This window comes from Tetrao urogallus (genome assembly GCF_951394365.1).
Source record: "Tetrao urogallus genome assembly, chromosome: 1".
Lineage (NCBI taxonomy): Eukaryota > Metazoa > Chordata > Aves > Galliformes > Phasianidae > Tetrao > Tetrao urogallus.
In genome coordinates, this window is record NC_136813.1 from 178441879 (window position 1) to 178467775 (window position 25897).

At 42.4% G+C, this 25897-nt stretch overlaps 1 protein-coding gene across 1 annotated transcript in view; it reads left to right on the plus strand.

Moving 5' to 3' along the window:
• CELSR1 (cadherin EGF LAG seven-pass G-type receptor 1) overlaps positions 1-25897 on the plus strand; it is a gene marked incomplete at both ends in the record, with an annotated part of 157028 nt that overhangs the window by 61333 nt on the left and 69798 nt on the right. Inside the window, 2 exons of the mRNA XM_079549141.1 lie at positions 2955-3593; positions 23667-23889. Coding sequence (XP_079405267.1) covers positions 2955-3593; positions 23667-23889 — 862 coding nt within the window. The remainder of the gene's footprint in view (positions 1-2954; positions 3594-23666; positions 23890-25897) is intronic.

Genomic DNA, 25897 nt, shown 5'->3' on the forward strand with positions numbered 1-25897 from the left:
GTAACAGATGGGTTGTACTTGTAATTGGGTAGCTGCATATGGTAGGCATGTCAGACTGTGAAAGAACTTAAAGCATTATTGCTCCATAAAATGCTACTTTCTGATACTGTCTTTCTCCCATTTCTGGCAGTAAACTTTTGAAACTTCACTCGGGCTATTCCTGAGAGACTCAAAACACACACATTATGTTTTTAGGACGGAATTCAATTACCACTGAAGACAAGGCAATGTCTTCCCTCATTGCAGTTGCTTCAGACCCTCAAAGTGAATGTTGTCTGCTGAATGTAGAATGGATACTAATTTGGTCACATAAAACCTCAGATTGTTTCAGCTTTCCATGAATTTCTCAATGAAAAGAATGATCAAACCCAGTGATTCTGCTCTCAGACACACTGGGGATATGAAAGAGCTGCTTGTCCAGCAGGCTGTATAGCCGAGCCGGTCTTTTGTTGCCTATGGCACACATACTTGGCTCCTTTTTACTCTCTTTTTATTTTAATGCTTTACAATGGAGCTGGACAAAGCCAAATTTACTTTTAAAGCACAACTTAATTTTGCAGAATCCATAGCTATATGTCCATGCCCAGTTTTCTTTTGTGCTGCCTTCAGAACAACAGGGCTGTGTGGTATCTGACATGGGGCTTCTCCCAGTGATTTATTAACTGTGTCAGGATAGCTGTTGTGAATGCTGGGAAGCTCTTGTATATTGTGACAGTTGATATTGATTATGACAGTTTGTAGACCCTAGTGTGTTGTCAGACAGTGGGTTGTATTTTGTCTTCTTACTATACATACCATGGCCTGTAGATCATAGTGTTTTCTTCAAAAAAGGACCCATTGTCCAGAATGCTCATTTGTTGCTGGTATGAGAGCACTTCTGTAGGGTATTGTGCAACAAACGGCAAAATAGTCGAGGCACCCTGTGGGACAGACAATCAAATGTCAATTGCTTTAGGAAAAAAAGAAAAAAAAAAGGTTAGTTTATTCTGATTCTGTTCTTTCAGTGGAATGAGCTGTGCAGTTGTCAGAAGCGAGTAAACTGGTCTGAGTCTGTTATCTGTGAAAATAAAATGCATCCTGCATTAGTCATTATCCAAAAGTCCACAGACCATGCCAGTGGAGGAGGTTCAAAATAAGGATTTGCGCTACTGATAAAGACTTTGGAACTTCATGGAAGCTGAAATGTTTCTAGAATGAGTCTGAGGAAGAGGGGAGAAGCATTTCTGCAAACTTGGGAGAAAGCAAATCTGGCACTGCTGGGATGGGCGCCTTGGAGAGGTCACACCAATTAATGAGCTCTTCTTACTGTTTGCTTTTAGCTAGGCAGCAGTAAAGTAGCACACAGGAGAGAAGATCTTTCTGTTTTGCCTAAAAACTGCTCAGTGTATAAAAAAAAACAACTGAAAAGCAAACGAGGTGAGCTGAGCTTTTGCAGACACTGTGATTGGGAGGATGGAGTCAAAAGCCATTTTGTTAATTATGCTGTTATAATTTACTATATTGCTACTGTATTACTGGGAAAAAGCTACCAATAATATGTTTGTTTTTGAAACATAGAGCACTTGAGGTACAGCGTTGACTGTGAACAAGAAAGGAGCCGTTCTGATTTTTCTGTTCTTGAAGCACCATTTATAAGAGACCATAATGGATCATAAATACACACTTTCAGATGATAATCAGTGGGAATATGACCCAGCAGCAATCTGTGCTATTAGAATTTTGACCTCACAGTGGTTTCACATTGATTCAAGTGCAGTTTCTGCTGTGGTTTTATATTAATTCAAAATCCATTTCCATACATACCTTATGGTTTGATTGAAACAAATGCAGTATCATTGTGAAAGTGTTATTTCAGGGATACTTTGGGCCAAGCTTGGACCTATGAGATCTGGATTCTGTTCTTAACACCCTTGTGGGGCTGAGTGTTGGCCATTCAAAGCAGTTCATTCCTCATGGCATAATCTCATCTCCATTTTTAGTGATTTATTTACACTGTGAGATCTTTGAGAAGGAACAGCCTGGATTTCTCCAGGGTTCTATGGATGCTGCTGTAATATAGCTGTTTCTTAATGTTAGCAAGGAACCTAAGTGGTTTGATTTCGGTGATGGTGCAATTTCCAATTGCGTGCTCACATTGAATTTGGATTAATTCTGCCATTAATAATTGTGTTTAGTAATGAAAGAATGCTCAGTGTTTTGTACATTTGTAGCATTGCTGTAAGCCTAGGAGTAGGAGTGTACTGAAATTTTACAGTGGCATCTCTCAGTCAGTGTCAGGTGTTAGTACTAGGCACATATTTCTTGATTTATTGTGAAACATCCACAGCAGTGTCAGAAATGCTTTAAAAGAAGGAAAAATAGAATGCTTTTTATTACTGACTTTTTCTGATTTCCTATTTTTCCTATATTTCCTAGTTTTCTAAAAAAGGTATGAATTCAGATATTTAAACTTGAAGGTTTTCTTAGATGACTTCTATCTAAAGCTCAGGTAACAGTTCCCCATCTATGCCTAGTTCTGGCTCCTTAAGTCCAAGGCAGCTCTTGGAGACGATGATTTTGGTGTTGTGCTGTGAAAATCAACAGGTCCCCAGCACTGCTTATAGACTAGCTGTAATTTGTATGTAAGTTCCTGTTAGTGGCTACTGAGAGTCCACCCGGCCATCGCAGGGCTGTTGAGCTGTCTGTTTGCTCACTGGCTCTTGCTGTTTTTTGCCTGGCACATTCTCTGTATGTGCTGAGCTCTTTCAGATCTTTGAGTTGCCATCCTTAAGCAATTTCATTTTATTTTCCTTACTAAAGGCATTGGCTTTCACTGCAGGAGGTGGATGCATTTCCCTCTCGCATCCCGGCATCCTCAACAGGCGTGTTTAATTTCTCGAGGGCTGCAGGAACACCCTTGTCCATAAACTGAAACCTGGTCCCTGATGTCTGTTACATTTCTCTTTTCCCTTCAGACGGCGTCCACAGCGTTACGGCTGTTTGCACCCTGCGCGTCACCATCATCACAGACGACATGCTCACCAACAGCATCACGGTGCGGCTGGAGAACATGTCCCAGGAGAGGTTCCTTTCTCCTCTTCTCTCCCTGTTTGTCGAGGGGGTAGCAACAGTGCTCTCCACCACCAAGGACGGCATCTTTGTTTTCAACATCCAAAATGACACAGATGTCAGCTCCAATATCCTGAACGTGACATTCTCAGCTCTGCTCCCCGGTGGCATTCGCAACAAGTTCTTCCCCTCTGAGGACCTGCAGGAGCAGATCTACCTCAATAGGACGCTGCTGACCATGATCTCCACGCAGAGGGTGCTGCCTTTCGATGACAACATCTGCTTGCGCGAGCCCTGTGAGAACTACATGAAGTGTGTCTCCGTCCTCAAGTTTGACAGCTCGGCCCCATTCATCAGCTCCAACACTGTCCTGTTCCGCCCCATCCACCCCATCAATGGCCTGCGGTGCCGCTGCCCACCTGGCTTCACCGGCGATTACTGCGAGACCGAGATCGACCTGTGCTACTCCAACCCATGTGGCAGCAATGGGCTGTGCCGCAGCCGAGAAGGGGGCTACACTTGCGAGTGCTACGAGGACTACACTGGTATGTGTTTATCTTATCTTTGACCCATGATTTATAGGTTGGAACATCAAGCAGGCCGGCTCTATATCAATCTGAAATTGCTGACATTCTTAGTCAAAGGGAGAAAAACTCCTGACAGAGCTTTCTGGTAGAGGGAAGGCTTGTGTCACCTGTCACTTTGGGTGAAGTGTGCATCTCCAAGTCACATGGTGACAGGAGCCATGCACTGCTCCAAGTCAGGGCGGGGGGACCAGCAGCTGCTGAAATGATTCCCACGTGCGAAGTTCATAGAATCGCTTGAGTTGGAAAGGACCTTTGAAGGTCATCCAGTCCAACTCTCCTGCAATGAATAGGGGCACCTACAGCTGGAGCAGGTTGCTCAGAGCCCTGTCCATCCTAATCTTCGGTGTTTCCAGAGATGGGGCATCCACCATCTCCCTGGGAAAGCTGTTCTACTGCTTCACTACCTTTATTGCAAAAAACTTCTTCCTTACACCCAATCTAAATCTCTCCTCTTTTAGTTTGAAACCGTTTCCCCTTTGTTCTCTCACAACAGACCCTCCTCAAGAGTCTCTCCCCTTCTTTCTTATAGCCTCTCTATAGATACTGAAATTTATACTCAGAACAAGATATACAAATGCATGTAACCTAAATACCTGGAAGGAACAAGGTGGGCCACACCCCCTGGTCCATGGTTTCTCATGGTAACTCCTTCCTGCCCCCTCAGCAGTGCCCACCAGGGCATGGAGGGAGTGTGCAGCCTCAGTGAGGTCACTAGGCCCCAGGCCAGGCTAGGGACAAGGGATACCTCGTGGTGCCCAGAAACCACAGCAATACACATTTATGGGAAAAGCTGTGAGTCAGCTTCAGTTTGTAAATATCCGTATAAATGCTTCTTCCCAGCTTGGGTCCAGTGGCCTGTTGAGGAATGTACTTTGCCTCATCATGGTCTTGACAGCTAATAAAGATCAAAGTACTGCTTCTCAACTATTTCTGAGATGTTATGGAAGAACATTAGCTGAATGTTTTCTGGTGCTTCTGGAAAGTTGGTGGGATTATTTTAGTGTTTGAAATTGCAAAGGCATGTGCACATTCTGCAATGACATGCTGCTTGCCTGCAGTTGCTGCTAATGGCTCAGCTGTGTCTGTTGTGACCCCCACAAATGAGAGGTATGGCAGAGGGGACTGCTCCCAGAACTGCTTCTCACTTCTGAAATTAAAAAAAAAATTGAAAATATCAATTATTTAAGCCTCCATATAAAATAATTTGCATGATGTGAATGCCTACTGAGCTGGATGCAGCCCTCTAGGTAGAAGGGTTTTCCTTCAGTTTACATGGCTGTTGGCTCAGGGCTGTCATTAAAAATGCAATGGGGAAAGGAGCCAGCAGTCAGTGAGCAGGGACACAGCAGCAGCATGGGAACTGGGCAGCACATGGTCTGGAGGAGGTGCTCCCTGATATCAGAGGGGCTCAAGGTAGCCACCTTCCTTCCCCTGGGTAGGGGACAGGCCTTTTGCTTGACTAGTGAAACTTTGAATCAGGTTGTGATGGCTGGGATATCTGGTCTTCACTGAAGAGGGCTTTTCTTAAAGGCTGCTTTTGTGTCTCTTACACAGTGAAATGCATTATAAAGCCCTTTTTCTATGCATGGAGATGATGCGTGATATGTGAAACATTGGACACCACTAAATAGGTTTTGTGACCAATTATTACATAAATATGTTAAATGAAATTATTATAGTATTAATAGGAATGGTTAGAAGTAGAAGTTTCATTAAACAAAGATATGCATATAAATAGACTTAATTCATTCACGAGTGAATGTCTTGGAAGGTTGAAACAACATAGGTTCCTGTATCAAATTTTGAGGGTCTTTTCCTGGAAATCTTCAGAACAGAAAGATTAAATATACTTAAAAAGGAAAGAGGAAAATTTTATATTAATAATTCATGAATGTATTTAAAAATTAATACTGCAGTCATAACAGCCACAGTGCGTATTTAGAAGAGAAACACCATATTATTCATACACAAAAGAAGATTTTAACTTTAACTGCACTTTCAGTGCATGTTTGTTGAGTTCAAAGACAACTGTCCTACTGCCACGATGCTGGAGGGATCAGAAGTTAAGGAGTGAGCTCTGCCTGCGTCCACACCATCTTTAGGGCCCAGAAGTAACCATGATTCAATGAAACACTTCATTGTTTGAAACAACAATTTGGATTTCAGTCACCGGCAGGTCAGCCAGGGGAAAGCATACCCATCCATGCTCAAGAGGGCCCTGGAATCCCTTATCCTGTAAATTGATACAAATATTGAATATCGGTTTTATTGCTGAAAACAAAAATTCAGTATCTGCTCTGTGGCTGGTTTGTGCAACATGAGTGCTTTTAGGCTCAGTGTTTATGACAACATTTTTTCCATCAGAGCTGACACACTTACCCACATGTGGTGGTCATTAGTTGCTTATCTCTCAATCCAGCAATGAGAGGTCAAAAATGTTATCTACAAGCAACGTAGTACCAAAAATATTTTACAAAGTACTTGATCCATTATTGCATCTTATCCCAATCTCCTTTAAGAACTGTGTCATTTTACCTACAATTTTTATTCCTTCTTTAAATACTAGACCATGATCTAGTAATCAGAATACTGCATTTTCTGCTTATATATGAATATTCCTTCTTTGCAACAATGCAGATTCGATATCTGTTTAATATTTAAACAACATAGGTTTGATTCAAGAACAGCAATGTGAATTGGTTCTGGTAATGCAGTAAATGGGAATAGCAGAGTAGAATTTGGCTGGTGGCATGGACAGAGAAGTGCAAAGCTGGGAGATGCTGGCGTTACGAAGTATTACCATGGGATTAACTCAGTGTAGTAACGTACTGGTATGAGGTACTTATGAATCTTTGGGATAACTGTAGAGGATGAAATATTAATGGTAACAGTCAATGAAATGCAGCCTGCTCTGGGGACTCTCATGTTTCAATTTCCCAATTAAGAGCTATGTAGAAAAATAATTACAAGAAAATACTAAGATCTATCATCTCCTTAGTAAGATATACTGCAAGTTGATGATAAATCACTACACAATCATAACCCTGTACTAAATCTATCAGACTGGTCACCTGTTAAAAACACAGCATTTATTTCCTGTAGCAGATAATTATGTCCTAACGTAATCAGATGGAATTTCCTCCCATTTTTCCACCCTGCTTTGAAGCCCTCCATTTGTTTTGATGTAATTGTTAGTCATTTATACACGATGAAAGTTCCTCTGTCTTCAGGAGTCTTCTGTTACTTGCACGAAGGTAAGCTGAGCTCTCATAAGGTATTTTTGAAACCTGAATACTGGCTAGTTTTTGGTGAGTTGAAATTAGCTTCACTTCCTGCGATGCGAGGAGGTGAGTGGACAAGGACATACATTTTCAGTCGTGTTTTTCAGAATAGCAACCTCTTTAAGTTCTGTTATTTGTGTACTGACCCATGCACAGAAGTGGACAGTGTGCACTAACAATGCTGCTATTGATGGCAGGGAGCTCTGTGCCTGACTAAAGGGTTAAAGGACGTCATTTATGCTAAACAAACACATGTAATGAAGTCAAACACTGGGGAAAGCCTGCTCAGTTTTTCTGGCTACGTTTTGTGTATCTCTGAGTGCTGCAGAAGAAGTTGAACCCACTACAGGGGAATTGTGCTTAGGCAGAGCAATGTCTGCACTGCTCAGGGGTGAGCTTCTGAAGGATGGAGTATTAATGCGATTCACACATGGCATGGTTGCTATGGCAGTTCCCTGCTGAGCTGTACATCCAGCCACGTCTTGGTGCCTCCAATGGGACGTATCCTATCAGTTGGTTGGGATTGCTGCAGTGCCGGCAGTTCCTCGGCAGCCAGCAGTCCTTCTGCTCAGCAGCAGCCCCAGCATTCTCCTCTGTGATCTCACTCCCCCCAAAAAAAATCAAATTTTCACAGACCAAAAACACTTCAAAGGGAAAAAAAAAAAAATATCCTCAGATAACGAAGAGATTTAATGTTCCCACAGTTCTCCTTAACCTCCTTAGCTACGTCTCCTGTAGCAGGGAGCAATTGCAAGGGAAAAAAAACATTGCAAGAGAATTTCCCATATCCTCAGCATCTCTCCTTGGATTTCACTTCAGAGAGGGGAGAAATCTTAAGTGGTCATAAATCTTCCAGTAATCAAATACAGCAATTAGAGAACTTCTATGCTTTTTTAGTCGTAATATATTTTTGTGATACCATATTGACATATGAAATCTTGCCATCTAACTTCACCTCTGTGAATTCTCACTGTGTGCCATGAGAATGTAATTATAGCTGTTTTCGCAGGGTGGTACCAAAATGCTCTATTCATGTTGTTTGGTAAGCTCTCGGTTCTTGGCTCTTTCAAACAACATCTAGCAATAAAAGAAAATGTGAAGATCTGCTTCTTTGGTATCTTAACTTATATCCATCCTTTAGATAGTAGTTTCACTGCTTGGACTGATACTAGATTCTCATTTTTCAAGCCAGAGAGATTTATCGGGAAGAATTTCAGCTTTCAAGTACAGAAATCTGGCAGCCAGGGTAGCCGTAATGAGCATTTTATCTTGGGTGAGAGTGTCTGAAATTCCATTCTTGGTTACACTTCTGCAGTTCCACTCAAGCCCTGCACCTGTAGGTGTGTAACAGCAGAATCTTGTACAGCGTATCTTAATATGAGACTTTTAGACATCTTTAACTCTTAGGCCACAGTTTTGCCATGGCATCGCCAGGCTGTGGGGCATCGCCAGCACTGTCAGACCTTTGTCTGGAGCACAAAACAGCAAGCAGTGAATTTTGTTCTTCCCAAACACTCTTCTTAAATGTAGGGATGTTGTCCACAGTATGGGAGAGCTTTATGGATTGTCTCTCTGTGGTACCTAATTCAAATATTACGGCAGTGAAGTGAAGTTACTGAAGTACTTTGTACTGGTGCTAACTAAACAGTGTCCCTTAGTTGTGGTTTTCAGGGCTGTGATACTGTCTTCAGGTGCATTTGCTTAGTAAATATTTGAAAACTATGGCAAGTTCTAATTCTTTAAAGATAGTTTATTAATTTTCAAGAGTTCAAATGCAATTACACTTTTTAGGGCACTGGGCGATTCCTGCCATTTTCAGAGTTTAAGGTCTATATTTTTCCCCATTTGTGAAAAGTATTGTGGAATTTTTTGTTCTGATTTAGGATGCAGGAGAAGTTGAGGAAGAGTGCTGTCAACCTCCTAAAAGCAGTCACTGTTTCTTGATGCTTCAGGGGAGAATACCTGGCTTTCTAGCAGTACCTGAATAGCAATAGAGTAGGAAAGCCTAGGTCTATAATTTTTTTCTTGGTTTCCAGCACTGCTATGCCATCCTTTTGTTTGCACGGTTGTAGGGAGACTGGGTTTTTATAATTGCAAAACCGTTTTACTTCTATTTCTGCTCAACTGTCACTGCAACTGAGATAACTTTTTCACACCTGATGATGAATGAATGTATGCAGACATTCCTTAAGATTATTACTCTTTAGTTTTGTTCTCTGCATGGCTCTCCTGTGATTTATTCAACTTTCTCTGTCTCATCTGTGTGAAATCTGTGTAAGGAATGTCCTCTTCTACCTCTGTTGAATAGGCAGGCATTTCAATTGATGCAGACACAGCACCCTACATTTGGTAGCAGCTGGATTTGAAGCAGCTTCTCTCATCTCCTATTCCCTTGTCCCTTTCAAACCCCAAGCTCACAGTGCTCAGCCATCTGACAGGGACCCTGGAAGTGGTGCAGGGGATACTTCAGAAGCAAAGCTTAGCTCCTCCAAACATTTTTTCAGAGCAGAACTGGTGCAAAAGCTGGAAAAGCCTGTCTTTTCCTCTTCTTACGATCCTTACAACTCAGCTGTGTACTCTGAGACATTGTATCTCATAAATCTTATTACAGTGCTTTGAAGTTTCCCCATATGACCATTGCATTTGCCCATGCAGAAGAGCAGTGAATCCCAGATGTTGTCTCACGAGCTGACTTAATATCTAAACGTATGAGGAACTTATACAACCTATTCTTTGCAATTAGCCATGGACAATAAGTCTTCCATTGGGTATTACACAGTGCATGCTGCATTTGAAGAACACAGCAGTCTATTGTGAGAGTTACTTCTCTTAATCTTTTTCCAGTGTGATGTGCATTTTGCATCATGATTTCCTGAAAATGAGTATTGGTTTGGGATATTCAGATTAAGATGTATCAGCAGGCAGAATTCTTACTGTTGGGCATACATGTCAAAAAAACTATGACTTCAGTTCATTACAAGCCATACCTGTACAAAACTCTTCTCATCTATGGATTTCTATGGGCTCTGCAAATCTATTGCTGACAGAGGAAGCCTCTAAGACACCCCTTTGAGCAAGAATGGTATTGTCCCTCCTCACCAAAGGGATGGAAGGAAGTGCAGCATCTTCTAGGTTATGTAAACGATCAGTGGCAAAATCCAGAGCAGCATAGGCAGCTCCTGGTGCTGATGGCTGGAATCCTGGAGGGGGTTCCTGTGAAAGATTTCTTCCCTGACACACACTCACACAGTCACCCACTGTGTTTAACTCAGAGATTCTTTTGTGTCCCTGCATGTTAGAATGGGTCCTTCCATGTTTCTGCAGCCATGCTGTTGGGGCTTGCAGGGATGGGGCCATATGGCTGGGCTGCATCTGAGTGGTGCTCAGCCGTGGCCTGGGTAATGCATAACTACTGATAGCTGAAATAGTGAAAACAGAGCAAAGTAAAAATTTTATATAATTGAGTCAAAAACAGAAATTTCAAAAATTTTTCACATTTTTCTTTCGATATTCCTGAGTCATGGGAAATGAACACTGGAAGTCTGGATCTTCTATCAGATTCGCTTCTTCAGTCCTAGAAGAGGTCCCCACTTCTGTCAGTGGATTTTCTCTGACGGATATTTCCCTCAACTAATCTTCCACCTGTGCTCACTTGTTAGAATGCAAGAAGCCTTTTCTAATTGGATTACTGCGGTGTATTTGTTGGGAGTTCTCGAACTGTGTAAATGGCCTGAAGCCTTAATATCAATCTGCTGTGCCTTCTCCTTAAGCCTGAAAAATAGTTTTATCACCTCACCCTGATGTGTTTAAACTAGCTACTGTTTGAGGCTTGCAAGGTTCCCTGGCCATGCATAACCTTCCCTTGCCCACGTCCCAGTGGCAGCATGGGAGGGATTTGGCCCTGCTGGGGTCTCTTCTGGAGCCTCATAGGTTCTCCTCCTCACCTGTGGAAATGCTTACATTTGATCAAAGCCCTTTGCTGTCATTTGGAAACCTAGCTATGGACTTGATGCGTTGTTTGTTCTTTTTTATGATGTTCTGATAAGGCTCCTGGTCTTAGCAGGTGTTTTCATAGTGGGTGCAAGAAAGCAGCACATCCCACTGATCCATTCAGCCCTGCCTTCAGAAGTTACCTGGGCCATACATGTCCTCTGTAGTTGTAAGGTTAGTCCTTCCAAACTGGTGGGTTCTAGAAGACCATGCTGAGTTATTATAGTTTAATCTGTCGGTTTTCTCTTGCACTGTTTTGCTTTTTTTTGGAGACTCTTGGGTAGTTGGCTGACCTTCTCTTCATTTACCTGCTCCCCTTGCCAGTTACCTGCAGAGTTTATTGCTCATGATTTTACAATTCGTTTCCCATTATTGACGATATCAAGTGTCACATAGCTAAAATTCTGTGTCTGAAGAATTTAGGAAATAACCTATTTGAGGATGATTCCGCGCTCACCGTGACATTTTCGCACCTACTTATTAATGCCACTGGTGTATGTTTCATTACAATCTGAGGAAAGATAGCTTCATAGTCACACATTCATGGTGCCCTGAGTATGGTAGGCTACTGACCTGGCATTGGTGCCTACTTGGCCCTGGCATCCAGCCTCTTTCCCTGCTCTTGGCAAGAATGTGTCACATGAATATGACTTTATCAGTTCGTTTTCTTAATATAAGGGAGATGTGGATTCAGCACTTCTGTTACTTGTAGCCCTTCCAGTTAATAATGGACCAGAATAAATTTGGATTTTTTTCTTCGAGCATACATGAAAACTCTCTTTTATTTAACCTAACGCACAGTTAGGTTAAATAAATTTCTTTCTGAATTATCTTGCTCCATCATTTTTCAGCACTTTTTAGGCTCTTACTTGCTTTTGACTTGCACTCCTGATTTTGTACTGATGGAATTTCTGTTACCACACCTAAATGGGCGTTGTAATTCTCCCAGAATGCGTTTGCTTATCTTCATAGGTATAACTAAAAAAAGTGGAAGGTAGAAAACAATTACACAAAGTGGAGCTATTTAATATTGTAATTTTACAGGCATTTGTAAAACCTCTGCTTACTGATGAAGCTAAATTCCCACACACCACCATAATTGTGAACAGTTGTGCTGAAGAACATGGATCTGAGAGAAATTTTGCACATTTCGTGAGGTTTAATTAACTTACTTTAGATAACAGCGAATTAAACTGTTGCAAACTTCTCCATGAACACAGTTTAAAGTTGTGCTGTGTAAAATCTATCATAGTTGAACTGTATCTAACATGTATTTTTTCTCATAGTCTTTTAGTGATAATTTTTAGGATGAAGTTTTAAAATGGGTGTAAACCATAGAAATGCATCCTGGTATAGCAGAATGTACAGTTGCCGAATATCAAAGTAGACTGCCCTTCCAGTGTTTTATTACCAACATAAGTTTCCTTATGGTTCCTTCCATAAGCTTCCTTATGGGTTCGTTCTCACTGAAAACAAATCAGGTAAGGAAAAAGGAGTAGGGAAGTGAGAAAAAGAAGCAAATAGCAGCAACTAAAAACTTTTGAGTTATCCATGGGGAAGATAGACTCATCACGAGGTAACATTTTTTCCAGCATGCCTTATGGCCCTGGAAACCCCTTCATCATTCTCCTAGCTGAGATGAAGGCTAAAAACAAAACTCCAGGAAGGTGGGAATTAAATATTTTAGATCTTCCAAAACAGAGAACAAAATGAAAGAAAATTAACTTCGAAGGAAGATGTAATGAGCCTCCTTTTCTCCTGGTTAGGAATACAAAACTGGGAAATGAAAGCCAACAGAGAGTAAGATTGAATTGGGAAAACCATTCGTAGTTGCAGAGTTAGCCATTTCACTTTTCATCAGTCACTAAACAACAGGAAGGTGAGCGCGGAGCCGGCAGGAAGGATTGTTGGGCACAGAGACCGGCGCATCGGGGTGATGTCCTGCTAGGGAGGAAAGAAGTGAAGCTTCTCGTGTGCCAGTTCTTTGTGTTACGATGATGACCCAAGGTTTCGACAGTTGAGCGCCAGACTGAGGCACTTGGCCTTGAACATCAAGATAATTACAGCCCTGCCGTACAGTTGTGCGGGGCGTTGTGGGAACCGCAACTTCATTGTCGGTGCAAAAGCTCTTTTGTTTGGAGCATCACGGTTCACTGCCTGCATGGCAGCGCTGCTCCTGGGGCACCCACACTGCGCCCTGCCCCGCACCGCCGCACTGCAGTCGTTAGCCTCAATTTTCTGTTTGCTTCTGAAAATCAAGATGAAGAAACTTTCCTTTGGGCAGTCTCCTAAATTCTGTTTATCTAGAACATGCAAGAGGTACTGTACTGCACTTGCAGTATAATATTTTAAAATGTATTTTTAGTAGATAGGGCAACTAGCCTTCAAAGGTCAGCACACTGATGTGCTTATTGTAAAAATCTTTATTATGAAGATGAGTGTCATTTATTAACAATTAAACACAATCTAAATGACACGGCAAAGCATATTAACTAACAGGACTCAGTAATCATTGGAAGTGACTTCAGAATGAAACTATTCTATACAAAGGCTGAATGGTAACCAATTAGCTGCTTTAGGAAAAGTTAATGATGAGCCGTGGAAGCAGGCTGCATGCAGTATCAGCTTGTCTAAAGTATTTTAAGTTTCTGATCTATACATTCAAAACTAAACTGATTTCAAGATTTTTGATGCAAGATGTGACACTGCGGTGTCTTTTTCATAAGAATAAGTTGACTTCCCTGGCCAAGTCACTTTTTGCTTTCATTTCAGTTTTACTGATCAATGCGGAAAATATTTTTGAGAGTATCTTTCTAACCCTGATCCTTTTAATTTGACAATAAAGGAGCTTCTTTTTTTTTCCTCATAAAGTTCCCTTAAATGTATAGCAGGAGAAATTTGTTGAGCTTCAGATTGCATTTGCTGATTTTATATGCTCTGTGAAGGAAAACCTCTGATCTGCAGTGCAATGACAGTTGTATTGTGCTTAGTATAACTTTCTTTTAAGCTAATATTTCTTATATAAACTGAAAGTACAGAGCTCTGCAATGCTACCCTCTTGAGATGTAATTACAATAATAGATTTACTTGAAGCATGTTTTTCAGCTGCTTTATTAATATTTTATGGTTCCTCCTCAAGTATTCTCACTAATTGGCTATTATAGTTCTTTCCATCGAAGTGTCTGTGACCACCTAGGATGTTAAAGACCATGAGTTTGTTTGAGACATGCCTGTTTCCCCAATGCCATCATTTTTACCATAGTATTAGATTACTGAGGTGATGTTTTCCTGTGAAAATCTGAGTTGAAAACAAGCTTGCACCAGTCATCATGTAATGGAGGTATGTGGAGCTGCTTTCTTACAGTTTGGGCATTGGGAATTGCAACCCTTTGGCGTCCTCCTTTATGGAAAGCAGTTTCAGGAAAAAAACAAGCTGGAAGTATACAGGAAGTTGGGCTGGGCCTGAAAGCACATTTGGTTTTCTGACTCTGACTTCTGATAAAAGTCATTATTGCAGACAACCCCAGCACAGCCACCAGGCTTTGCTCTCTTTCCTCAGTCAGGTAAACAGCTTAATATATTTTGTTAAGCGCTATGGGAGTCTGGTGGCCTGTGAAGTGGTATCTGGGAGGATTTGTGGTGCTGATGGTGGCATTCAGTGCCCAGTGAAAGTGGCAGCTTTTCAGAAGCAGTCTGTTTTATCATATGAACAGGGACGTGATGATGTCACAAGTGACCTTTTTCTTTCTTATGATGACTGCCCATGGAAGGATGTGAGAACCAGCCATGGCAGTTGGTTCCCATGCTGAAGTGCCTGCAGGTGCACAGGGATGCAAATAAGGACCAGGCTGCAAAACCTGTCCCCACGGAGCATGTCCTGCGGGCCACAGCTGCTGCTTCCAGCCTTCAGTGCTCTTCACGTGCCTTTCCTCAGCTGGAGACAAACTGCATGGCACAGGGAGTGGAAAAGGTGACATCAGGTGTGTTTTATGGTAAAGGCAGAGGAAGATGATTTCTCTGAAAAAATACGTGGAGTGGGAAATATTGCTCTGTAAATGAATTACCTATAGGATGCAGAGGTGTGTCATGTTCTTACACCTCCAGGTTTCTCATTGGTTTTAAAAGAGAGCAGCAGGAAGGGGAGATTTTTCGGAAAGTCTGTTCCAAGAGATCTATCCCAGGTGAGACATGATGCAAATTGCAGACACAGTGATGTTATCTAATTTGTGTTTTATCTTTAACATCTATAATAATATTTTTCCCCTACTAAATATATCCAGAGATAAAGCCTTTGGAAGGCAGTGCTTCATCGCTGTATCTTACCCCAAATCAGTGCAATTTGCATTATGGTGCACTGTATAACATATGTTCCTGCTGCAGAACTCAACAATAAATGAGAATTTCTGTTTCCTTTTTCTCTTGCATTATTTTGTGTTGTGTACAGTCCTAGGTGAGAAATGTAAATTGAAGAAGTTTCTAAATCTGTAACTTCCAGGTCAAATGAAGGGGGAGGTGACACCTCGTAAGGGTCCTGTACATTCAAACAAATGGTTCAGTTTATCTACAGAGTTTAGAGATAGTTGTGAAATCACAGAGAGTAAACCAGGAAGAAATTACCCATGAGAATCCCATAGAGCAAAAATTTTAGGTAGCTGTGTCAGGCTGAAGGAACATGTGGTTTTGTTTTGTTTTGTTTTTCTCATTCTCTTCCACCACATCTAAAACAATCCAGGAAAGTGATTTTCCTCAGAAGCCTGGGGTGGGATTAAGTCAGGGTGCTGCTGGAGCACGTGGCAGGGAGAAGTGGAACACCATGGACCCAGCTGGCCCATGTTCAAGCCAGGTGAGTCTTGCTGGGACCTCATTTGAAGATGGGTCAACATTAGTTTGCTATTAGCACCCTGGCTCTGCACAACAACCCAGAGGGACTTTTTTGGCACTTTTTTAATTTTTACACTAAACCATAAGCTGTGAAATCCCAAGATTCATTTGTGACTTGTACTTTGTTTCTGTCAACACTGATGGAAGCTGCATGGATGGGGGCAAGGTCCAGTGACTATTCAGATTGAGCACATAGCATCTTGAGAACATGCTCATCATTTCTAAAATACAGACTAATTCATTTCTTCAACAGATGTGCCCCAAATATCACTAATCCTCCTTATCATTGTTTCTTTTTTTTCCCCAATTATTCCTTCTCATTTAAATGCAAAACCACAAAAACACCAAATCCCAAATCATCCATCCATGCATCCATCCCTGCAGGGTGCTTCAGTTTTGCATTGTTTTGTGACCAGGGATGAAAAGAGGCACATCTTTGCTTAGGCTGGTGCTTTGCATAGGAGAGTGTGCCTGGTTTTGGATTTGAGAGGGGGTGGGCACTATGTCAGCAGCGTGTGGCCTGAAAAAGCAAGAGATACAGGGTCCTGAGCTTCTCCTGCTTTTGCTTTTGTTAAACAACAGTGCTTGTTTAGCCCTGGTGCCACTTAGTGAATGACTGGCACGTGGAATGGGGTCCTGGCCTTCCTCTTACCCATTTGGCAAGGGGAGTTTTCCATCATGGTCCTCCTCCTATGAGCTCTTGGGGCCATGAGACAGCTGGGGTACAGATGCTGCCCTGGAGGTCCCCAGAGGAAAGAATGGAATGAGTAGTCATTGGGAAGAGAGTGAGAACTGGGAGAAGCCTTGGAGCAGCTACTTTCACTTGTGTGTTTCAAGTTGGAATTTGACCACCAAGAGCTCTCGCATGCCATGGAGCCAGCAGATGCCTCCCATAGCTCCAGAGATAAATAAAAGAAAACAGAAAGCCTCCTATGTTCAGTAGATTTGAACATCTCATGATTAAAGATCTCATGACCTTTAACCCAGTCCCATGATATTTGGAAATCTGATATATAGGGAGTTCTTGTGGGGAACAGAGTGATGGTGAAGGAGAACATTTATGTGCAGCTGGGAGAGTGCTGATGGCCTGCACCGTCCCTTCCCACCCGCTCAGAGCTTTTGAGTTTATGTCCACAAGAGAAATTAAACCAAGGCAGTGATTTTGAGTATATTTTTATAGGATTGTTTTCTATCTGTCACCTTGGAGAGCTACTGGCAAGCTCTCTCTCTCTCTATATATATATATATACATACATACATACACAGTTTGTGAGATTACTGTTGTTATTTTGTTCAGTGCTTTAAATTCAGCTTACTTGCTTGCAAATTCATCTTGTTATATCTGGAACAGTTAGCAACTTCCTATGTAAATTAAGTACAGATGCCATTGCTGTTACTGGGATTTGGTCCTCAACAGCGTGTATAGGTGCACACACGTGTATATTTCGTGTGTGGTTGTGTGGGTTTATGCATATTTTATTTGCTTTGCCCTGTTTCTCAGCATCTGCCTTTATAGTGCAGAAACAGCCCAGGGGGCAGAAAGCAAGGAGGGAGAGGGAGACTCCAACTTGGACATTAACCTCTTGTTTCTCCCTGTAAGAAGGTTGGGGTTGATTTTAGTTTTCCTAGGTCAGTCCCAACACTGTAAGCCAATTTAATACAGAAAAGAAAATACCAAAGTGTGTTTCCTAATTTGAACATTAGTAGCTTTATCATGGAGGAATCTCCCGAAGCAAGGAACGTCAATGTCATTATTAAATCTAATGAGTGCTTCTGCCATTGAAGTGGCAGCAGGACTTTGGCAATTGATCTATAAGGGAGCCCAAATTTACCCCTGCTCTTGAAATAGCACTTCTATGTCTTTTTATGTAAAATGGTGCATGAATGTAGTCATCCCTTGTGAATTGTGGTCACCAGTACACAGGTGGCTTCTAACTTCTGTTTGATCCACCTTCTCCATTCAGAATGGCTTGGTTGCTTTGGGTGACTGTTCTCTAACTTCTGCCATCAAACTAGCAGAGTATTTTCCTAGGTTTATTTGTTTGTGTAATGTTTCATTTGTAAATGGGCTGTATTGGCAGTTAAAGCTGATTTCTCCCATTTGATTCTGGGAATTGACTCATCACCACAGATTCACTGTAGTCATTAATTGCCCTTCATGGACAAGGTCCCATATTTATTTTTATTACCTGACTTGTGCCTACATTCCAGGCATGCCAGGAATCAATTCTCCTGTAGTATGTGCCTGCACAGTTGGTGGAGGGAGGTGGGTATCTGCAGCAGGTGTTGATCCAGTTCACCTAAGTCAAGCATAAGCCACTGCACCCATCCATGAGCTGTATAAATTTACTTTCAGCAGTATTTCCATAACAGTTAAACCTTTTATAAGACCATTCCTTCATTGTTATTCCTGGGTGCGTATTCCTGCCTCCTTCCCTTGTGCCTGCTGTGCTATTCATCCTACAGTCAGCCCCATTAGGAGAGACCTAATCAGAAGATCACTAACCCTACAATAGAGAAGTGAGTGAGGTTTTGCCATGTTAGCCCTGCAGATCAGCCTACTGCAGTACTGCAGGATTATATAAATACCAGTGCATGGAAGGAGGAGGAACGTACTATGAGTTTGGGAAAAGAGGATGATGGTGACTCAAACTCAGTCTAAAAAATGGTGAAACTGTCCTCAAAGTGGGGGGGAGGAGGGAGCAGGACATTAAATCCCACTCCATTTATCTCATCCTAGTAAAGATTTCCAGGCAGGTTCTACTACTTACATGTGTGGGCAACATGACTTTAAATTGGAGTCCTGCGGAATAGGACAAAAAAAGAGCTGTGGGATGGAAGCTGCATATGTTTTCAGCAGGTGGTAGGGGAAGCCAAGGACCTGGCTTCTGCCACTCCACTGCCACTCCTCCAGGAGTTCTCATCCTCTTGCGTCTTCACCACTCAGTGCATTCACTGCAAAGGAGATTTTAGAACCAGATTTCAAACAGATATTTGTGAGGACTGTTTTTCCTTTTTTAAATTTTTTTTTTTTCAATCTTTTTATTACTTATTGCATTGATTGTTGTAGTGCTAATTGTAGTTTAGGGATAGTAACATTTTATTTACTAAGAAGAGGATTGGTTTTCCTATAATGTGCAAAATACCAAGAATTTTTTAATGGTAGCTTGCTCTTTATTAGGGCAGTGGGTCAACAGGGATTCCTTGAAATATTCAGTTACTCTGTTTCTTGTTTCTCCTTTCCACTTTAAAGTGTGTCATTTTAGACTGGCTGCTTAAGTCAGCTTTCCATTCTGGTGAAGCAAGTAGAAGCATGGAGAGAAGAAGATTAATATGTATCTGGAGCAAATGGCAGAAGGGAGGAAAGGAGAGAAGAATCAATTCAAGTCAAACAATTGCAGACAGTGAGTGAAAAATTAATGTGTCTAGGGAAACTGGAGGAAAAAAAACAAGAGCAACAGTGCAGGTCTGCTATAGATACAATATATTTCTGTTCAGACAGTCAGGGAATTGTACCAAGTTTTGAGTACTAGTCCTTAAACAGGAATATTGCAGCAACACATTGCAGTAAACTTAAGTTGTAGAATAACTCTGTATTTGTTCCAGTGCCATCGTGTTGTTTCCAGTGAGTTTCCAATATTATACGTTGTCTGCCACTGTAAAGTCAAGCAAGTCGCCAACAAAACCACAGGCGAATTTCTGTGAAGGCAGACTCATTGATGCCTGCCAGTGTGCTTTTGGGTACATAATGTTCAGCTCACAGCATATTTTCATTCATGAGATTACTTTTATGTTGTTAAAGTAGCTTTTATTTCTTTCGACTTTCTATCACTGTTTATTCATTCACTCAATCATTAAGGCCTTCTCTTACTTGATTTGGAACGCGTCAAAGGAAGACCAAATGAAACCATTTTCTAGCTAATCTTTTCCTTGCATATTCTTGTTACATTATGACTAATAGTGTGCTGTCCTCACTTACGTAACATTCATATGGGAAATGTTACGATTAACATCTCTGTAAAGTGAATCCTGAAAGTGAAGGAGTATATGAATGACAGTATGGCTTAGAACAGGAAGCTGTGTCAAAAGCACGGCTATCACGTTGTGATCTCAAGGGCTTTATAGCTGGGAAACACTACATAAAGGGCCGTGTAAAAGCCTCAGGATGTGTAGCTTTAATAGTCATCAATATTAATGGGGAGAATATAAGATCAGCTGCTATCCTGTAACAGTAAACCTCTTTCTGGCTTGGTCCGGCAGTTTTTCAAAGCCTGAGAAGCTGCCCAGCAGATAACAGGCACACACAGCCCGTGTTATCTGACAGCACATGCTTGGGGTTTAGCAGCTGTGGGGGCTAAGCTTGACATTTCCTACTTGGGTTTCACTGAGTTGTGATGTATAAGTAGTTTTTAAAGTTCAGCAACGTAAAAAAAAGAGAAATTATGTTAGCAGAAGAAATAATGTGAAGAAAAAGCATCTGAGTGGCAGCGTGAGCCACCTCCAGTATTACAGTCCATCCCCAGGCTGTGTTTGGTGGCCATCTGGGCTGGGCCTTGGCACCCACACCCCAAAATCCCCTTGCTGGCAACCACTCACCCTCCTTTCCATGCTGTGTTTTCCCACTGCGCTGCTCATCAGTTCACACAGGATTCACTTCAGATTTTGAGTGCTTTTTAGGCCTCAGCTTCTCACAGCACAGCTCTGTAGGATGGAGCTGTGGCCACCCCAGGCAGGGACAAGCTGAAGGGCTGCACAGCATGGCGTTGGGTTCCAGGTAGATTGGGTGCTCCTGAGCATAGTGCTTCGAAAGCTTGCGCAGATGACTGCTTAGTGAAGCCATAAACGTTGTGTTTCTAAATAAATGCAATCACTGGTTTTGTTTTTGGAAAACTGGTAAATAAGGATTGATCAAGTTTCTTGGTAGACCCTTGTGCCTGAAGTGTAGTGATGTATGTCCTGGAGTTATTGTGGAGATTTCAGGAATGCTGTTTTAGTATATTTCAGTAAATATGAAGAAAAAAAATGAAAATTCACCATCAAAGAATATCCTTCAAATTCAGTTCTCATTCACATTAGAGAGTGATGAGAATTCTGAATAATTTGGAATTGGGTAACTGGGTCATCAATGATAGTAAGTTGACTGAATGTAGGACAAAGGATTATGTTTAAAGTTGAACTGCTCTTTTTTTTTTAACTGCTTCTTTAAGCATCATAATGAAAAGTAATTGTAAACATGATTCAATAGAACGGTAGTGTAAGCTTTCTTTTCTCTTAAACAGTTTTCCTACTGGAGTAGGCATCTAGACAAGTGGCCTATCAGTTCTTCTTACATCATAGAGTTAATACAGAGCCGTCAGCAACTTCCAGCTTAGACCTTTGTCTTATGGCTCTGTATTGCCATGGCATTTCCAGAGCACACCACAGTGAGATGAATATCTCGTTTTCGCTTGTGTCTTGTCTTTTCCTCCTTGTGTGTTCAAGTCTGCACATTATTTGCTTTTGCCAAATATATCATTCTGTTTTCAGAAAGCCTTGAAGATTAGATTCCTCTCTGAGTTGGAGAGTTAATTCACAAAATATCCTACTACCTTTTTTAAAGGAACAGATCTGTGCTTGATTGTTATATAGGGATCGTGTTTTTTTCAGTTTTTAGAGGATTTTGTTATGCAAGATATTTTGCAATTCTTGGATCAAGGGGAGTTGGGTTCTGTTTATGCCTTGGATTGTCAAGAAGTGGTTTCTGTAGCATCTGCAAAGCGCATGTGATGTGTGTGTGGTTTTTTTGGCATATTCGTTGCAGTGAGGGATGTTTCTGTCTTGGGTGTTATATACAGTTTCTTGCAGAAGAAGCACATTACAGAGCATTTAAATCTAGCTGAATTCCTCATTAAAGCTTTAAGGAAGGTGTCTTCTTATAATCTTGCCTAACCTGATACTCACAGTTAATAAATGGAAACAGAGATATTTATCGAGTGGTTTTCACAGCTTTTCATCTTAGTGTTAAAACGGGAGTACAAGAACATCAGTCATGATTCTGAAAAGTTCTAAGCACAAGCTTGAAGTTGAACCCTTGGCTATAAAGTTTATTACTTCAGAAGTTTGGGCTTGCACTCCCTCTGGGATGATGGGAAAGATGTATTTTTTAATTTAGTGGTGAGCATTACAGTTCTAGCGATATTTGTCCAGGTCCCCTGTGCCTTGTATTGTGCCCTTTGTGCACGCTCTGGGAAGTCCCATATGCTGTTTGCAAAGAGATGCCCAGCAGTGCACTTGTGAGGAGGCAGCTGTCTGGTTGCTGTTACGGGAGCAGTGCTGGGGAGGAGAGGTCAGTGCTGAGCTGAACTCGCCTGGACAGCACGCATTTACCTCTGCTGAGTGATCACAGCACGTGGTGATGCAGTGTGAGGAAGAACGCGGCAATGGTGGGCATCCCACATACAAACCAGGTGCAGAGTGCTGCAGCTCGCAGCGTGGCACAGAGCAGAGGTGCAGCCGTGGGGCTGGCTTGGGGGCAATGCCCTCAGAGCAGCTCCTGCCCAGCTCGTGCTGGCGCTGGTGTGGGAGCCTGAGGAGCAGCTGCTGCGGCACAGCTTTCCATTTGAATTTGCCTTTGTTTTGTGAGTCACTGCTCACAGTTCCTGCTGCTTTTACTTTCCTCCAGGAATGCGTTTGCATGATTTTAGCTGTGCCTGAATTACTGTAATTGTGTAATCTTGTAGCAAGTCATCATGCAAATATTGAACTGATGGAAACGTGTTCCTTCAGCTGGCTGTTGTGTCTTTTTGCTCTGTGTTTTGTTATCGGACAGTTTTACTGAGCATGTACTCCATTCAAGCGTATACTCCATCTCCAATTTCTGCAGATAGCTTTATGGGCAGGATCTGAACACACATTAAAACATCACAGGGTTACTCTAGGAAAACACATGCCAAAACATAAATGTCAGCCAATTAACTCAGATAGAGGGCCAGCTTTGTGTGCAATGAGTAATTGAGCAACTGCCCAGCCACAGCAGGCTTCTTAAAGCAGGTGCCCTCTGCAAGTTTTGAACCACAAATTGTAACTTGTTTTTTTAAACTATGGTCGCCTTTCAGATTTTCAGCAAATGTAGGAAAGATTATGGTGTCGAATCTGCAAGACACCTGATTCTTCAGTACCTGCATTCAATAGATCTTCATATAGACTTTGAAATAGATTACAGATGAAGCATTTGGTTGGAAAAAAGCTTGAGCAAGCACGTGCGATCCTTAACTTTTACGTAGAGTTACTGTACTCATTTCCGACAGGTCCAGAAAATGATTGTCACAGGCAGGATGCACTGGAAATATGGAAGCAATCCATATGTCATCAGCATCCTGCTCATTCTTTCTGTAAATACTTTGCAAGTGTTGTCACAGCCTCTGCTGTGCCCTGTTGCTGACACGGGCTGCAAAGCCGAATTCCATCTGAGCTGAAGTGCAAACACTTATCTGTTGACACAATTTTCAACCCACAGTGAAATGCTGGAGCAAATTACACATATTCTGGTTGACAGGGAGCATGCAAGATTTTAAATGGTGATGCTACCTCCCCCCTTACAGATCTATCTGTCACCTTTATATTTATCACCAGTTGTGAAAGCTACTAAGGAATCTGAAAACTGGGGCCAGTATTGCCAAATATTTGAAATAGGATTAGACTCTGAACCACCCTAAGAGACAGAAAGACAATGCAGCATCCTTACTCCCATGCAGTTGCAGATTTGTACATTGTTTGCTGATGGAATCGGGTGCAGAGATTGAAAAGTACTGAAGCCCTCGCAGAAGCCCAGGTTTTCCTGGTGCCTTCTGCAGCTTGGGTGGCATGTTGCCTTCCCTGACGTCTCCTTCTGCCTTTCCAGGAGAGTACTGCGAGGTGAACGCCCGCTCCGGCCGCTGTGCCCCAGGCGTGTGTAAGAATGGAGGGACCTGCGTCAATCTGCTGATTGGGGGATTCAAGTGCGAGTGCCCACCAGGAGAATATGAGCGGCCCTACTGTGAGATGACCACCAGGAGCTTCCCCCCACAGTCCTTCATCACCTTCAAGGGGCTGCGGCAGCGCTTCCACTTCACCGTCTCCCTCATGTAAGTCCATGTTCTGTCCCCATCCCAATGGCTCCTAGCACAGGGTCTGGCTTCTCCCCTCAAGGTTGGGGTGCATTTATTAAATATTGTAACCAGCTGAATAATCTATGTGTAGAGGTCTCTGTGGGGGATTTCTGGCTCTGACTCTTTCAAGTGGGACAAAATCACATTGTTTGAAAGCATTTAATTTCTGTCCTGTGCTGTTGAGGTTCTAACCATTTCTCTTTTACTACAGACTTTTACTAAAAATTTCTTTGCTAGGAACTTTGTGTTTTTGACAAGCAGTTTATTTACCTCCTCTGCTTTGGAGATTAGTATTTGGATATACATAGTTCTTTCTTGGTGAAGTGCTTCACACAGCTGAGAGGGCTCATCCCAGCCCTCACAGGCTTTTAGGGGACCACCAGAACAGCAGCCTCTGGAGAGAGGACAGCAACTGATGTCACTGCTCAGGGGGATCACAGAGTAATGTGCCAAGCCAAGGGTCTGCTTGCTAACCTTCCTTTGCTCTAGAGCTCTTATAGGCTGAGTTTTGCTCTGTGGGGAGATGGTGTGGGGAGAAAGGCCTTTCCAGGCAATGGGGTGGTGCCAAACCACAAACTCCATCGCATCTCAGCAGCCCTTGGCCAGAGAGGCATGAGAGTGGATGGTGGGTCAGTCAGGTCATAGCTGAACAAAGGCTGGCGCTCCTCGGGTTCTGGTTTCCAGACTCATGTCTGGAGCAGCCCTGATTGTCACAGCTTCTCACCTTGCTCCTCCTTCATGAAGCTGCCTTCAAGAGCAGCTCTGCTTCTCGTCCCATCCTGGCTGCCACATCCCTGTCCCATTTGCCGTGACAAATCCATGTTGGACAGACTTCACCTGGGCTGTCTGTCACTTCTTCCGTGGGGACAACTGGGGAGCTCTGGGGTGAGGAGAGCAATGGTGACAGCCACTGGTGTACAGTAGAGCTCTCCTCCACTGATTCAAGACTGCCTAGGTTAAAAAAAAGAACACTTCTAGAGAAGACTTTTTTGCTCAAGCCATGTCTTAGGGTTTGTCTGCCATGGAGTGAGAACTTCAGATGGAAATTCATGTTTCCTCTGCAGAGGGTGCAAGTTTTGCAGCTCTCCCACGGTCAGGGTTGACCTTTGGTTGTCCCTCATGGTTGACTTTGAGTAAATAGTGCAAAATGTGTCAGCTCAGACCTTGGCGGGCAAGGTCAGAAGTTTGTTGGTCTGTAAAGCAACAGATGCAACAACAGAAGCGTTTTGTGTGTCTGTCTAGAGAAAATGCTCAGGACTGAGAAGTCACGTCATCAGGCACGTGTCCCATGTCGTGCTTGGCAGATGCTTGCTGTTTTACTTTTGACTGGGGATAGGCAGGTTCAGAATTTCATGGAATCTTGGAAATTACAGTTAAATCTGGATGTGTGGATGCAATTTGCATGCAAACCACAGCAGGGAAGAGTTGTGCCTGAGAAGGTTGGTTTAGAGCATCAGACCTAAATACACAGAAAAGCTGAGAAGCAAAAGACTCAGTTGGCCTTGTCAGATCCACACTAAGAGCAAACAAAGGAGCGGCCTAGGCTGGCTGCCAGCATAAATTACCTGCAGTACCCTTGGAGTGTCCCCACAGCCACATGGTGTCATTTTTCAGGCTTTCAGGAGGAGATCTTTGATGTGTAGGGTCCTTCACATTAAGATGACTCAAATTCTCTGCATGGGCGTTATTAAAAAATAATAACTTGCCTTCATATGGCAGTGCTTGCCCCATGATTTCTTTGGCATTTTTCAGTTGAGATGGCATACTTAGTCCTGAACTAAACGTTATACAGTCCACTTAGTGGGACTGTAAAAAGTGTAGGTCATCCTGGGCTTCATTCCATGCTGTCCAGGACAGTGATATTTTTAGCATTTTGTAACTGAAGTTTTTTTGGTTTTTTTTTGCGCTTGCTGTTTTTTTGGCTTTTATTATCCTTCAGTACAGGTGGAAAACATTATGTGAGGAGAAGCAAGAATTAGTGGTT